The sequence below is a fragment of the Schistocerca americana genome, chromosome X, assembly GCF_021461395.2.
Source record: "Schistocerca americana isolate TAMUIC-IGC-003095 chromosome X, iqSchAmer2.1, whole genome shotgun sequence".
NCBI lineage: Eukaryota > Metazoa > Arthropoda > Insecta > Orthoptera > Acrididae > Schistocerca > Schistocerca americana.
In genome coordinates, this window is record NC_060130.1 from 438855906 (window position 1) to 438873726 (window position 17821).

At 37.0% G+C, this 17821-nt stretch overlaps 1 protein-coding gene across 4 annotated transcripts in view; it reads right to left on the bottom strand.

The window, feature by feature from the left end:
- Positions 1-2790: 2790 nt before the first annotated feature.
- LOC124555813 (histone-lysine N-methyltransferase EHMT2) overlaps positions 2791-17821 on the bottom strand; it is a 280266-nt gene continuing 265235 nt past the window's right edge. For 3 of the 4 annotated variants that reach the window (XM_047129879.1, XM_047129880.1, XM_047129878.1), the window contains one exon: positions 2791-3807. In XM_047129879.1, the coding sequence (XP_046985835.1) occupies positions 3675-3807 (133 nt within the window). In that variant the 3' untranslated portion in view covers positions 2791-3674. The remainder of the gene's footprint in view (positions 3808-17821) is intronic. The other variant, XR_006968595.1, reaches the window with a different exon arrangement.

A 17821-nucleotide genomic window follows, 5' to 3' on the forward strand; every position in this document is an offset into this window, starting at 1 on the left:
AAAATAATGATGACAAAAAGAATAACTATCCTTCCAAGAAAAAAGTTTGATGTTAGTTATTGAGCAATTTCTTGCTTACTCAACAAACATGACGTATTGGTAGTAGAATTACAGCAAACTGCATAACTTAACGAGTATGTGCACAAAATTACGTCAGTGTGGTAGTACTAGCTTAGCCATTTGTGACAGCAGCTGTTACATTCGCTGATTCTTTCGAAATATTTCTAGGAACTGACACTAGAAGGTAACAAGATGTCCGTACATTGTTCTCATACAAAACGGGTTGAGTTTTCGAGCAAAAATCGTGGTCCAGCCTATACTTGGGCATGGTCTTCTTCAACACAAAGCTGTGGGCTTGGTCTCCAAAGTGTTAAGTACAACTGTAAAATTCCTTCAGCACATAGGCACAATACATTTAGAAGTGAGAGAATGTGCATCATAAGCTACCTACAAATTATGTATGAATCTAGTTACGTATCTCTTTGTTAATGTTGATTTCACACACACCAAGCTACAAATTAAAGAAGAAAGCTAGAACCTTCATACGCTGTACAACAACTCAAGTGTAAAAAGCATACTGAAAAACTTTTTTTCCACTTATTTTGCAGGAAACAAGATAAAAGTAACTTAACATAACCTGCTAAGACTTCTTGTTACACCAGAGATCTAAAATCACTGCATGAACTTCAACTGACCTTGTGTAATCAAACACTATATTTATTGATCAGTTTAATCACTTCTGCCATGAATATTATGTAAAAGAGGCAGCATATTGTCACCTTATACATATGAGGTGTGCAAGTCTCAAGGAAAATTGGGTCCCTTGTATCTCAAAAATATTGGACACCAATACCAGTAATGATACTTTCACTCTGAAGTGGATTTGCATTGAAACAAGGCTTCCTACCAGGTTAATTCATGCGACAGCCTTGAAATTTAACTCTGTCCTGTGCCTTTCACACAGATTGCTCTACCATATGATCCAAAGAAGCATTCCTAATAGCCTGATTTAGTTTTTCATCTGTCAGCTTTTCTCTGTCACTTTTTCAAACTCTGTCCTCAATAACTTATTGAACAAGTACTTGAGACTCAAGCAGCAACTTCACCATCAAATAACTCTTACCTCTCCATCTGGTCCTTCTTTTTCAAAATACTCTCTGAAAAATTGCTTACACTTAGCATCTTGCAGAAATTCAAATGTTGTCAGCATGCTCACTTCAAACTGTACTCATTTTGTATTGTAAATAACTGTTCATATAGTAAAACAGTTTAGAGTTACAATCCGACTCTGGTCATCTCAATTTAATATTCCCATGTTGTCTGTTCATTTAAAACACGATGACTGGTTTCTTCAATACATCTAAATCTCCTGAACTACATCTGTGTACATGTATAGATTTTTTCCCACCATTCTATTGTAGATGTAAAATGTGATCTTCTGGTCAGCAAAATGAGGTGTAAAACTCAGTTTAGTAGCTGAACTTTTCAATATACTCTTTATCTCATGAATCATGCGTGTATTGTAGTCCTTATTTTCTGTGTTGATTTCTGTAATAGTGATACTTCAGTAAACAGTTTTTGATGTTGCTGAGCAACAGTCATACCATAATTTTTAAATGAACACACCAATATTTGACTGTATTATTGTTTATTTAATTACGACCCAGGTTTCAGCCTTTTTGCGATTTTCAAGTGACTAATGCAATGTATGTTAATGACATAAACTCAGTTACTTGAAAATGGCATGAAAGGCCGAAACCAGGGTTGTAATTTAAACAAACAACAATACAGTCAAATGGCGGCGGATTCATTAAACAAAAACAAAAATAAAGTGATACTTCATTTGCTACATTTATAATTTTGGGGTCTAACAGTAATATCTGTCATTTAGTAGGAAATTTGTCTAGAAGAAAGTATAACACTATTTTTATAATTGGTGGGCTGTTATACAAATGCTGGAATGTCATCTTCCGTGTCTCAAAAATGCCAGTCTTGGAGGGAAGAAAAGAAAGAGAGAGAGAGAGAGGGGGGGGGGGGAGAGAGAGAGAGAGAGAGAGAGAGAGAGAGAGAGAGAGAGAGAGAGAGAGAGAATGAACGAAATTTAATGGTGAATTATGATCTTAAATATTACACTGAGCTTACTAAATAATAAACATGGCTGTAATTATAAAAGACCTTTCGCAAGTTTGGTTTTTGTTGTAAGTCATTTGACTGGTTTGATGCACCCCACTATGAATTCCTCTCCTGTGCCAACCTTTTCATCTGAGAGTAGCAACTGCAACCTACGTCCTCAGTTATTTGCTGTTTTTATTCCAATCTCTATCTTCCTCCAAAGTTTTTACCATCTACAGTTCCCTCTAGTATCATGGAAGTTATTCCCTAATGCCTTATCAGATGGCCTGTCATCTTGTCCCTTTTTCTTGTCAGTGTTTTCCATATATTCCTTTCCTCACCAATTCTATGGGGAACCTCCTCGCTCATTACCTTATCAGTCCACCCAATTTTTAACATTCTTCTGTAGTACTACATCTCAAATGCTTCAGTTCTCTTCTGTACCAGTTGCAAGTTATATCCACAAAAACTGACATTTTTTTTATACTGAGAAATGAACATAAAATAGCTGTCATGCAACAATTTTGTAAGATATTACCACAGGCAAACAAAATAGAAAAAGGAGAGTGGGTTACACTTCACACAAAAACTGCAGAGGAAAAGGTGATCTATTATCACAACAGAATATTTTGGTTCATCATTTCAAATAAATTATGTTATTTAAATAACATTGTAATAATGAATAAAATAGACCAATTTCCAGCAGCATTGCAATAAAAACAACAGCTGTTTCAAAATTCATCATGACAACATGAATAGGCATAATTAATTTCCAAGCATTCAAGAAAAAAATCATCACAAATAACGAAATGTATGTACAAAATCATGATCAATCTGTTCAAATTTACATTTTTAAAGCAACTGAGTACTTAAAGACACTTGTTTAGCATCACATATGACATCAGAACACATTCAAGAAACCAAATCTGTGGAATAGAACTTAAGGAGACAAATATAAATACAAAATTTTATAACTGTAACCTAACATTTTAACAAAGATAAAAAAGAAATAAGGCAAAATTGCACTTTGTGTGATGTGAATTAGCACACTGAGCACAAGGAGATCAATATCTTACAGGTTGTACAATAATACAAAGTTTCATTTGACAGGTATTGCGTAACTTTTTTGGGTTCTATACAAACTGGACCAAACCTCAAGACCTTCAGACATTTATTTGTAGTAACTTTAAACACAAATTCATTGAGATTATCTACCCTGGTTTAAGCAACTGGACTAAACATTTATACATGTTACAGCCAACATCACTTTACACAACACTTAAAAGACATCTGTAGAAAATTCTGTACGATGAATACAAAATCATGGACCATATAAACTTTCAACAAACAGTTTAGAAACTTTAATTTCTAACCACAGAATAACTATTTCCTTCACGTAACATCAGTTCACATGCATACAACAATACAGAAAGAGTGTATTGGCCTATTTAACATGTCCTCTGGTGAAAAAATTTCACATTTTGTCAATAAACGCTGCTTTAGACTGTAATGTTCCACTGAAGTCTATCACTAGGCTTCACTGACAAAAACTTGTTTGGCAGTCACTGTTCTGATGCACCTGATAAATTCAATGTTTTCCTGAAAGTAGATTCAGAATATTTACAATTTTCTGCACCACAAGAGCACGTGAATGATTTACATTTCACAGCCCAGAACTTATCGCCATAGTCAAACCTGTAAGCAAAAAACACTCTCTTAAGAAAATTTATGATCTATGCAAGACAGATTTACATTCTATGATGTCAGTATGACATAAAATGCTTTGAAGAAAATAAATGGTGAACCAAAATAATTTATTAATGTTTTAATGTTGGCACATTTCCTAGAATTATGGATTTTTGAAATGTTTATCACAAAACTGGGGGCAAAATGACACACACACACACACACACACACACACACACACACACACACACACACACAAGATGTACTTCCAAATTACTGCCTGAAACAACTTGAGAAAACCTTGAAAACTCTCTATCAGGCAGGATGAACCAGGTAACAACCCAGTGTCACGACTGCAAGAACAATATTTTCTGAATTCCTTTCAGGTTAGTCAATTATAACAAAATTTTAGTGTAGCTTAGGAGATGATGTGCTTCTCAAATAGACACTAATTCCTGTATTGTGCACAATGAATGGATCTAGTTGTTCCTTTTCAATGGTGCATGTTGCTAACATCATATATCATGAGGTGTGCAGCAATGCCAGTGGAAGAACCACAGCTTATCAGTGTTCTTTGGAAAAGGAAGGAACTGGGCTTGCATCGGCATCAAGATTATAAGAGTCACAGCACTACCTCAGTACGCCAGGGCAGGAAGACTAAAGGAGACCCCCCCCCCCCCCCCCCCGCCCCCCGGAGGGATTTATGGAAACAATAAAAAATTAATAAAGAGGGTATATGACCTTGACAACCCATTTTTTACCTCATATGCTGTTAGGTAATAAAATTATTTGAAATAAACCATCTTATGTGTTTGATTAGAGCTCAATGTGTGCTGTAAAGTATGAATGTGTATGGATTTTTACTTCATTTTAAACAACAGCTACAGAAAGTAACAACACAAAAGAGTAATACTGTTTTATGTCGCAGTTAAACCAAACGGAGAGGAGAGAGAAAAAAAAAAAGAGACCTTAACCTGAATCGATGCTTTAGAAGCGTTAGTTGTATATTCCATGGGACACCTGCACAATATATCATAGTGACATGGCATGAGTCAGCTAATTTGTATGTTATCTCATCAAAAGTTGACATATTGAGAACTGTGGCTGTAGTACAATTATATTATTTATAATTTGAGCAGTAAACCAGCCCCAAATATGGTTTAAAAAAGTTTACTTAACCCTTTTGCAGGCCATGGTGGATATACTTCCCACTAAATGTATTTCTTTACAGTGTTTAATGGAATATGTGTTACCACTTCTACACGCTCCTGACATCTAATGGCAGTCTGCTGCATGAACTGTAGTTTCTATTTGTTGTGAAATATAGCCTTCAGGGCTGTGGGAAGTATATATCCTACCAAACAACTGTGTTTTAATGGTTCTTGGGCAGTATGGTTACCACCAAACTTGTTTCTGGAACGGGCTTGCGAAGTATATTTACCACAAAATTAATATGTCATTTGTGGGCCTTGGGAAGCATACTTACCACCAACTTATGGGCATCCCAAAGCTTTTGGGAATACGTCTCACCACCTCTGTCTATGCCTGACATCTTAAGGTAACATATTGCACCAGGTGTACAAAAACTGCTACAACAATCAGTTTCTGATTGTTGTGGGATCACTACTGTTGTCAGAACACATTCCTTCACTCCTGCAATATACATTATATGATCACAAGTATGCCAACACCACCAACAACATATGTTTTTCATATTAGGTGCCTTGTGCTGCCACCTACTGCCAGGCACTCCATATCAACGACCTCAGTAGTCATTAGACATCGTGAGAGAGCAGAATGTGGCCCTCCGTGGAACTCACTGACTTCAAATGTGGTCAGGTGATTGGGTGTCACTTGCGTCATACGTCTGTACCCAAGATTTCCACACTCCTAAACATCTCTAGGTCCACTGTTTCCGATGTGATAGTGAAGTGGAAACGTGAAGGGACATGTACACCACAAAAGCATACAGGCAGACCTTGTCTGTTGACTGACAGAGACCGCTGACAGTTGAAGAGGGTCGTAATGTGTAATAGGCAGACATCTATCCAGACTATCACACAGGAATTCCAAACTGCATCAGGATTCACTGCAAGTACTATGACAGTTAGGTGGGAGGTGAGAATACTTGGATTTCATGGTCAAGCGGCTGCTCATAAGCCACACATCGTGCCGGTAAATGCTAAACGACGCCTCGCTTGGTGTAAAGAGAGTAAACAATGGACGATTGGATGATGGAAAAACATTGTGTGGAGTGACAAATCACAGTACACAATGTGGCGATCCAATGGCAGGGTGTGTATATGGTGAATGCCTGGAGGACGTCACCTGCCAGCATGTGTTGTGCCAACAGTAAAATTCAGAGGTGGTGGTGTTATGGTGTGGTCGTGTTTTTCTTGGAGAGGGCTTGCACACCTCGTTGTTTTGCATAGCACAATAACAGCACAGGCCAACATTGATATTTTAAGCACCTTCTTGCTTCGCACTGTTTAAGAGCACTTTGGGGATGGCGATTCCATCTTTCAACACAATCAAGCACCTGTTCATAATGCATGGTCTGTGGCAGAGTGGTTACATGACAATAAGATCCCTGTAATGGACTGGTCTGCACAGAGTCCTGACCTAAATCCTACAAAAGACCTTTGGGATGTTTTGGAATGCCGACTTCGTGCCTCACCGAAGGACATCAGTACCTCTCCTCAGTGCAGCACTCCATGAAGAATGGGCTGCCATTTCCCAAGAAAGCTTCCAGCGCCTGATTGAACATATGCTTGCGAGAGGGGAAGCTGTCAAAGGCTTAAGGTGGGCCTACACCATATTGAATTCCAGCATTACCGATGGAGGGTGTTATGAATTTGTAAGTGATTTTCAGCCAGGTGTCCAGATACTTCTGATCACATAGTGTACATTATTGTGACCTGTATCAGTTCATACCTTTATTGCATGATACAGTTTCTAGGGTTGTTTTCACATTGTGGCAAGTAAACTTTAATATCGATAACAAATATTTTTTAAATAAAGTAAAAGAAAACAAAAAAATAAAGAATAGAAAACACTGTTAATTATTTTTTTCCATGCAATTGCAACACACAACAGCTAACAAAAGGGGAGTGGGTAATCCATTTACCACCACAGTTTTAATACCTCATGGAGATGCCATGATGATCCTAAATCACAAAATAAAATTATCAAAAAATACATACATTTAGTTGATCACAATTCTAATACGACAGCAAAAAAATGATCTTCGCTGAGTTGCCACAAAAAACGAACCCATGAAAGGGATAAATCAAATCATTAATGGTTTCGAATTTATTACAAATGCTTCACATGTCATAGACTTCCTTACTTTCCTTCTGGCACCTTGTTTTGTACTGTTACTGATTTAGTGCATTAAGATAAGCTCTTTGTTTATGAGAGATTTTTTTTCTTTTTGACCTTCACAGAAATATTAAAGTAGTTACAGTAGTAAAAGCAAAATGTGAAACTATTTGGTTAAAAACTAAAATCAAGTTATGGTATAAAAAGAAAGAAAAGCTAAATTAATCTATGTACAATCTGTATTTGCAGTTAAGAAATAACCCCTCACCTCCATCGTTCATTTACATACCCCATCGTATGCACTGTTCTTAGAAAAGAGCAACAGAAGATCTCGTGTAGGCATAAGAAGAAGTTGGTGTCCCTCCTTGAAGTATACATATATGAACCTCAAACAAATGCTGATCAGCAGCAACAGCACATATTCTACAACAGGTATCCCTTTCAATTCTAATGAACTTGACTTTTTAAGCAGAGGTCTCAAGCATAAGGATGCTCCAAAACTCAGTAGTAAGAGCACAAAAGACCTATTAGAAGCTACAAAACTTGCATGTGATAATGCCAAGAAAAATGTTAGCCATATAAAGCGATAAAACTCATGACTAAAACCATGCCTTCAACAAATAATACCATTAGCAATAAAATGAAATTCTTTAGCATATCAACAGTAAACTGTTATGAAAATTCTTATGGTGAAGGCTGATAAAGGACATTCTGTAGTCATTATGTATGAAACAGAACACTGAGAAACCTAGATTTTTTTTAGGCACACAACTAGAATCAGACCCACAGCAAATTCCTAGGTAAGCTCCATAAACTACTTAACAGCTGCAAATTCCTCTTCAATAAATATGAAATTCAGGACTGCATAACCATGAACCTAGCTGCACTGAAATTCTGTTCACAACATAAGAGCCACAAAGAAAACTGCTACATACGGCCAGTAGTAAACTCAATAAACAGCCCAGCATACAGAATAAGCAGAAAACTGAATGATCTTGTAAGCACTTACGGCAATTTTGAAAACAATTATACAATTAAAAACACAACTAACCTCACAGAACATAACAACAACATCCAAATACTGCCAAAGGCTAGATATGCCTCATTAGATATTGTTACCCTCTATACTGATACCCCAGAAGAAGAAACTATTGACATAGTAAAAAGTAACCTTCTGAAACACACAAGGCTTGGCTCAAACTACCTGAAATACATGAGTTAATACAGATTCTCATACTTAAAGTGTCCCATAATTATTTAATTTTTAATACTAAAGGCTTTAAACAAAATGATGGACTTGCAATGGGGAGCAGTCTGAGGTGATATTTACATTAACCATTTTGAGCAAACTCATCCACTAATCTAACAAACAGTAAAATAATTTACTACAAGAGATACGTAGATGACTGTCATACTATTTGATGGCAACAGCAGAGAAGTTGACGTCTTAGCTGAAGACCTGAGCTAAAATTACATAACAACATCAAATTCACTGTTGAACACTAAATACAACAGCATTAACTTCCTTAACCTTAAAGTATCCAACAAAAATGACAAATATCACTGAATTATTTTGAAAGCTAACAACCAAAGATGTTACCATCAGTAGATCATAACATGGTTAAATTCATGTCAGTCTTTCATCTATGCATAAAATCCCCCTCGGCCCCATAGAAAAGCAAAAAGAAATCAGCATAATTAAATCAGTTGCTCACAATAATGGGTATTAGGTTTCAAATAATAGATAAGCTCTCTCGAACTAAAAGCTAAATTGCTAACAATATGTCTCTGCTTACACACAACATCTACAGAAACTGTGAAGGACTCAAAATCAACACAGTATGCAACCATACCATATACAGGCCCACTTTCATAAAAATTTCCAACCTATTCAAAAAGAAGAATGTCAAAATCAGCTTTTAAGCCAATAGTAAAACTTTTAACAAAGAGTAATACACGTACACTACTGGCCATTAAAACTGCTACACCACAAAGATGATGTGCTACGGACACGAAATTTAACCGACAGGAAGAAGATTCTGTGATATGCAAATGATTAGCTTTTCAGAGCATTCAAACAAGCTTGGCACCAATGGCGACACCTACAACATGCTGACATGAGGAAAGTTTTCAACTGATTTCTCATACACAAACAGCAGTTGACTGGCATTGCCTGGTAAAACGTCGTTGTGATGCCTCGTGTGAGGAGGAGAAATGCGTACCATCATGTTTCCGACTTTGATAAAGGTCGGATTGTAGCATATTGCAATTGTGGTTTATCATATCGCGACATTGCTGCTCGCGTTGGTCGAGATCCAATGGCTGTTAGCAGAATATGTAATCAATGGGTTCAGGAGGGTAACACGGAACACCGTGCTGGATCCCAACAGCCTCGTATCACTAGCAGTTGAGATGACAGGCATCTTATCCGCATGGCTGTAACGGATCGTGCAGCCACGTCTCGATCCCTGAGTCAACAGATGGGGACGTATGCAAGACAACAACCATCTTCACGAACAGTTCGACGACATTTTCAGCAGCATGGACTATCAGCTCGGAGACCATGGCTGCGGTTACCCGTGACGCTGCATCACAGACAGGAGCGCCTGTGATGGTGTACTCAACGACAAACCTGGGTGCACGAATGGCAAAACGCCATTTTTTCGGATGAATCCAGGTTCTGTTTACAGTATCATGATGGTCGCATCCGTGTTTGGCAACATCGCGGTGAACGCACATTGGAAGCGTGTATTCATCATCGCCATATTGGTGTATCACCCAGCATGATGGTATGGGGTGCCATTGGTTACACGTCTCGGTCACCTCTTGTTTACATTGAAGGCACTTTGAGCAGTGGACGTTACATTTCAGATGTGTTACAACCCGTCGCTCTACCCTTCATTCGATCCCTGCGAAACCCTACATTTTAGCAGGATAATGCACGACCACATGTTGCAGGTCCTGTACGGGCCTTTCTAGATACAGAAAATGTTCGACTGCTGCCCTGACCAGCACATTCTCCAGATCTCTCGCCAACTGAAAACGTCTGGTCAATGGTGGCCGAGCAACTGGCTCGGCACAATACGCCAGTCACTACTCTTGATGAACTGTGGTATTGTGTTGAAGCTGCATGAGCAGCTGTACCTGTACATGCCATCCAGGCTCTGTTGACTCAATAACCAGGCGTATCAAGGCCGTTGTTACAGCCTGAGGTGGTTTTTCTGGGTACTGATTTCTCAGGATCTATGCACCCAAATTGCGTGATAGTGTAATCACATGTCAATTCTAGTATAATATATCTGTCTAATGAATACCCATTTCTCATCTGCATTTCTTCGCGGTGTAGCAATTTTAATGGCCAGTAGTGTACTTCCATACATTTGTATCCTCCAAAAAGAATCAGGAATTTATAAACTTAACTGTAATACCTGTGTCAAATTCTACATTTGCCAAACAGGTAGAAATAATGAAGGAAGGTTTAAGGAACGCCTTGATCACCTACGATTGAATGACTTAATCAAATCAGCTTTAGCCACCCATGTTACAGAAATTAATTATACTGCAGATATTACAGAAAATACCACACTGATTTTACACCTTACAGATAAGACTGGCACAATGACTCTTCTAGAGGAGAGTTAGAGCCATACACACATGAGGGTGTGCTGAAAAGTAATGCTATCAAATTTTTATTGTGGAAACGCTTAATGCTTTTTAAATAAACAAACATTAATAATAATGTACATCTCCGTTTTCCACATATGAGAAGCATTCAATAAGTGATGCAACACTTTTTGTCCTGAAAACAGGTAGTTTTATCAGAATTCCAGTACACTGTATTACTCCCTACTCTTTTGGCTACAAAACCTTATTTTTCAAAATCATCTTCATTCAATGCAAAGGCCTTCCGCAACCTTACTGGGAGGGCCTGTATGGTGAAACTCAACTGGTCAACGTCAGATCCAATATCTTGTTGCGTGAGTAACATCCCTATCATCCATGTACTGCTTTCTGTGGACTGCAGCCTTCAATGAGCCAAACAGGTGAAAGTCGTAAGGTGTGAGATTTAGGCTATAGGGTAGATGAGGAAGAACAGTGCAATAAAGCTATGTGAGCTGCTGACTGATGTGCAGCACAGCGACCAGTGATGTCCAGTTGGGCAGCAAGATGTTTGTTTGTGATCTGTCGATCACCTCAAATGAGAGTGCTGCAAATTCCAACATGCAGGAGTCACAGCTGTGTGTGGCTAGCCGGCAAGAGGAAGATTGGACAGGTTTGGACGACGTTATTGCAATGATGACAAACACATCACCCAATGATTCACCATGCTTTTGTTTGCTGCCCAGTCTCCATAGATATGTGCTTATGAATATCTGTGATGCTCTGGTTTTCCACAAAAAGAAACTTAATGACAGTTCCCTGCTTGAAATGCACCTCCATTACAGGTGCCATTTCGAAGGTTACATAGAGTGCCGCTACCTATCGGAACTTCATGACACTATAGTGGCAGAAGTGTGAATATCCCACTATGTTCAACAACAAATATTACATTTTTCAAATGAAATTGACCAAGAAAAAATGTGTAGCATTACTTACTGAATGCTCCTTGTATTTCTTTCTCAACATAGTTACTCCTGTGATGAACACATTTCTCCCAACAAGAGCCCAGTTCTTTGATACCATCACTGTAGAATGTTTGACTTTGTTGACAGAGCCACAACCTCACCTCTGTTGCATCATTTCATCACTAGCATAGTGAAGTCCACGAAGGTGTTCCTTAAGTTCTGGAAGCGAATGAAAATTGGATGGGGCCAAGTTTGGACTGTATGGAGGGTGACTGATGACAGTGAACCCAAGGCATCCAATTGTTGCAGATGTCACAGTGCTAGTGTCTGATCTGGAACTGTCATGCTAAAAGAGAGGGAGCTCCACATGTGGACAAACCCTTCAAATTCAAAACTTAATTACAGCATGCCATTTCTCCTGCATCTACATTGTTATGTTATATATTGCCACATTATATGGCACAATCTGGAGCCCCTAGTGGCAGAGGGCTGCAAATATGTAGACATGAACAATAAAGATGTAGAATGTTAGTAACATTTGTTTTATTTAAAAAACTGAGAGATCTTTCACATAAAAAAATTCAAAGGCATTATCTTTCAGCACACCCTTGTCAGAACACATTTCCTGATCTAATTTTGAATGAGCAAACAGTCATCCAACACCACCTTCCTAAGTAATTTCTGAGGGCTCTTCTCATCTTTTAAACCACCATAGTATTACCATAGTACACCTTCATTGCTGTTTCATTTGAATTTGTTATCCATTTTGTGTGAACACAATATAAACTAGCTTTACCTTTATTGTAAAATTCACAATTATATGATACTTTGAGTCTGATACACAAAAACAGTACAGCCTATTTATAATATAGAATGTAATTTCATATTCAATGTTCAAACTCATTTTTATCATGGTAACAAAAAACATATCGTATTGTATTTTTGTACTGCACACAGAGTTGGTCATCTAATGCCCAGGTTCAATGTTGCTTCTATCCAGTGCGCAAATACTTGGTCTGGTCACAATGTAACATACATTAGATAGCTCACACCTACAACAATTTCACTATTTTATATAATATTTATTAGTGTAATCTCAATCTCAGCCATTAAATATAATGTCATATTAAAATTTATTGTATATGATTTTACTTCTCTTTTGATCTTTAAATCAATTTTATCACTCCAGAACAGGCGTATTTTACTTTGTCTATACACACTACACAGCATCCATAACTTAACATCTTTACTTCTGTAACATCTCTGAACTATTGTTTTTGTTACTCACGTGAACCTGGGCCACAATTTGCAAATGTTGAACATGTGTGCTGCCTCAAAACATAAAACTGTGAGTGCTATAGCAGTGAATTAAAAAGCACTCACAAAGTGCATGTGCAAAAATGTGTTAACTTTAAAATACATGAGACAAATACAGGATGAATGCATCACACAGAAATATGCACCACATAAGTTTTCATCACATTTCATGTTTTAATAACTTTCATGAAATGATTTTTAATGTTACTCTAAAAGGAAAAAAGAATAGCTCTCTCATAACTTTATCAAATTGTGAACAAAAAACTTCTTGTTATTCTTAGTGCACCAATCCAGTAACAAGCACAACACAAGACTCCAGCAGGAAAACAATTTGATCTGTAAGAGCCATCTGAAGATGGATTTATAATAAATCCAAAACCAGTAATGGTTTGATTTAAATAAACTTGTTTAAACAATACTTGTGGTTGGTTGCACCTTAAATTATAAAACTTTTAAATTAATTTTAGAAATTGAGGGAAAATCAGAGTCAGAAATCAATAAAAGAATTATTAGTAGACGGAAGGTCATTGGGATGCTTAACTCAGTCTTATGGCGCAGGAATGTAATGAGCAGAACTAAAAAATTAATATACAAATCTATAATAGTGTGTGGTTCTGTATGGAAGGGAGACCTGGACAATTAACCTGAAGCACATTAAAAAATTACAAGCTCTAGAGATGGACTTCTGGAGAAGATTGGCAAGACTCTCCAGGAAAGAGAAGATAAGGAACACCAAAATAATAAGGAGAATGGAAATAAAAGAAAGAATATATGACGCAATGGATAGGAAGAAATTACAGTGGTACGGGCATGTACAATGAATGGAGGGGGGGGGGGGGGGCTCCAAAATGTACAGCACACAATGAGGAGAATAATGGGCGCAGAGGAAGAGGACACAGAAGATCGAAACACCTGGAGGAATATTTTGAAAATATAGTTTAAGAACGTTTATTCTTTGTATAGTAATTTCCGAGTAAATTATTATGTTGGAGATAAGCCTCTGTAAAGAGGAAAAGCTCAAAATATTTAAAAAAATTAATTTGTATTGAAATAAGGCTTCATGCAGACCACTTACAGGCGAGTTCACGTAATGCAAAATGATATTTAGTTTAATTTACATATTTAAGTAATACTCCTGTGCCCAATAAAGTACAGTCTTACATATATAAAATTTCATCTACAGCATGTAAGGAGTTGCCTACAAGGATCAAAGATTTTTTATAACAGTATTACTCAACCCTTTCTGACCCAAAGCCAATTTTAGTGGAGAGTTAAAATGATGATTTTTTTTTGTCCTAGTACTACAAAAAAACATATTACAATGACATAGTTAAAATACCTAGCTCCTTAGCAAGTTGTTTACAGGACACACACAGGTAACCAACATTCTTATGGCAAGGTTTTGTGCTATCAAAACTATTTTTCTTAATGATGTTTTCACCCTGAACATAATTCCATAATGCATCAGTGAATATGAAAAGCAAAATATATTATCCTGTTAATGTTTCTCTTCAATATTTGCAGAAAACCAATAAGTAACTCTTTTAAAAACATTAGTTACAGTTACCTAGGTGGCTGTAAGTCTACTATGAATAATTACAATATTTGCGCAGTCTGCAAGAAGAACTAATAATGTCTGGTTTGCATTAAATGGGAGGTCATTCACACATGAGAAAAAACAGTGGCTCTAGTATTGAACATTGCGGACCCTGCAAAACGATTTCCCCAAGCCAAAAGAATTTCCCATTTTTATAGCTTATATGGGACAAGTTTCTGAATTATTTTTGTTACATATGATGCAATCCATTTGTTAGCTGTCCCATTAATGCCATAATGCCTCTTTGGCCTGAAAAGATCTAATTTAAACAGTCAAATATCCTGCACAGAAGATACCAACTATACTGTTTCGTTATTTAACCCCAGTTAAATGTGATGAATCAGCAAATAGTATTTATCAGTTGAGCAAACCTTCTGAAATCTAAGCTGTGATTTACTAAGTATATTCCGTGACAAAGTAATATCTAATGCAGAAAATATAACCTATGTAGTGTGGGATGTCACAAAACAAGGAGCTGGAAAAGGCAGATCCAAGTATCACAATATACAGACCAAAGATGGGTGCAGAACAATACAAAATCCTCAGCAATCGCAAATTTTCTAAATGGCTCTCTGGTAATGTGGTAAAGTATAAAAAAAAAAAATCATCTTATAACGCATGTAGCACCCATAATTATTTACATAGCAAGTCTACTGATTTTTTTCAAACAGCGTTGCTTTAAGTCAGGAAGACAATACAGAAATTAAAAAATAAGAAGTCAACAAGCATAGATGTGGTTTCAGTCTGTTTTTTTAGGCATGCGTAGAGAGCATAAAAGCCTCAGTAACAAACATAATAGTTTAGTCCTTTAGTGCTAGTGCAGGTATTTTTTCAGATTACTTGAAGCACACAAGTTGTGCCCTTATTAAAGGAAGACAATGCAGAGAGTATTGAAATCTACAGGTCAGTTTCACTATGCTACGCATTCTCAAAGCTAACTGAATCAGTCAAAAAAGATAGACTAATGAGTTACATGAATAAATACAACCTTTTTAACACAGCACAATTTAGTTTCCGAAGTGAGAGAATTAAAATATTGGCCGTTGTGCTACTTGAAGTTCTTGACAAGAATAACTGTGTTATAGGCATGTTCTTATATTTGACCATGGCTTCTGACACTGTTGAACATAAAATACTACTTAACAAACAAGAAGCACCACATGTAAGGATAATAGCAAACACGAGGTTGCAATCTTACCCTGAAAACAGGATGCAAAAGGTAAAGATAGTTCGTACATCTGCTGCTGATAAATTTTTAATAAAACAACTGTCATACAAGAAACAAACATAGATGCTTCTTAGGGTAGTTGTTGGGTCCAATTCCGTTCTTAATATATATCAATGATTTTCCAGACAGTACAAGACATGGAGAAAAAGTTCTTTCACTGACAAGAGCAACACCACTATCACTGCTAAAACACCAGAACTCCTAATGAGAAAGCAAACAAAACCATCAAGGATGCTTACAAGTTGGTAGTATTTACTAAATTAACATTTAATTAAGAGATAACAACAGTATGCACTTCAGCACAAAGAGGGAAAACAATTCCGTCACATAAAGCATAGATGATGAATCTGTACACTGTCTAATTAACACAAAGTTTTCAGCGATGAATACTGACTGTTAATTAATAGATATGGAATTTTCACTCTGCAGCAGAGTGTGCACTGATATGAAACTTCTTGGCATATTAAAACTGTGTGGTGGACTGAGACTCAAATTCAGGAATCTACAGGAAGTTTCACATTGGTGCACACTCCGCTGCAGAGTGAAAATTTCATTCTCGAAACATTCCTCTGGCAGTGGCTAAGCCATGTCTCCGCAATATCCTTTCTTCAAGGAGTGCCAGTCTTGCAAGTTTCTCAGGGGAGCTTCTGTGGAGTTTGTAAGGTAGGAGATGAGGTACTAGTGGAAGTAAAGCTGTGAGGATGGGTCATGAATCGTGCTTGGATAGCTTAGTCGGTAGAAGTACTTGCCCATGAAAGACAAAGATGCGGAGTTAGAGTCTCGGCCCGGGTCACAGTTTTAATCTGCTGGGAAATTTCAATTAACACTTAATGAACACATGAGGATGCTGGCAAACAGAAGGTTATCAGTGTGTTTTGTTCTTAGGATTCGATTATCAGTTTGTTGTGACATACTGTTCCTATGTACACTCAGTTCTTAGTCATGCGATTCTTTTCTGGGGATCAAAGACACAAAATGTGGACACAATTTTCAAACTGCGGAAGAGAGTCATAAGAAAAACAACAAGAAATAGTAGTCGAGCTCACTGTAAAGAACTGTTTAAAAAAAACTGAGTATCCTTACTGCACAAAGCAAGTGTATCTCCAAGCTGTTGTACATATCAGGGAAAACATTATGCAGTATTTCACTGTTAGTTCTATACATAATCACAGAATATGACCCCCTTTTGGATTTACACTCACCAAATAAAAACAAACAAAGAAACTCAAAGCACCATTATCTACCAGAGAACAGAATTGTATAATAAATTTCCCATGGAGGTGAAAAATAACACTAAAATACACCTGTTTAACAAGACAGCTAAAACATTCTTCATACGTAATGCATACTATACAATCAAAGATTACTTAGAGAACTCGGAGTAGTGGTTAATAATGACAGATGATAACCATGACACCTTGTTACATTACAATGCTGTCTTGTCAGTCTCCTGAGTTCAACATCTCAACATCTCACTCATCACTCAATTTTTCAGATGGACTTTTTGGGGGAGGGGGGGGGGGGGGATATGGACAGACATGAAAATGTGCGTGGTGCATAGTGACACGTTTATGGGTCTGAAGTCCATGCACAGACACGAGTTAGTACAACGGGCATAACAGCATGTTCATGCTTTAGGAATCGCCTGCATGTTTTCTGATGTGTGCAGTGATGAAGAGCAAAGCTATGTTTGTATTATTAATTATCAGAAGCAAACTGTGTGTATATCAAAAAGTACTAATAATAATAATAATAATAATAATAATAAAGATTTTATTGTATTTAGGCCATTACAGCAATTGACAACGTCAAATGAAGTTACAATTTATAATACAGTGTGATAAGGTATTGACTACTGAAATATTTTAGCTTATATTACAATAAATGTACAGTGGGTCATCTGTTGGATTACTGCATTTTACAGTTGAAGAATTCATTGATATCATAGAACGGGTGGGCAATAAACCATTCATGCAGTCTTTCTTTGAATGTATG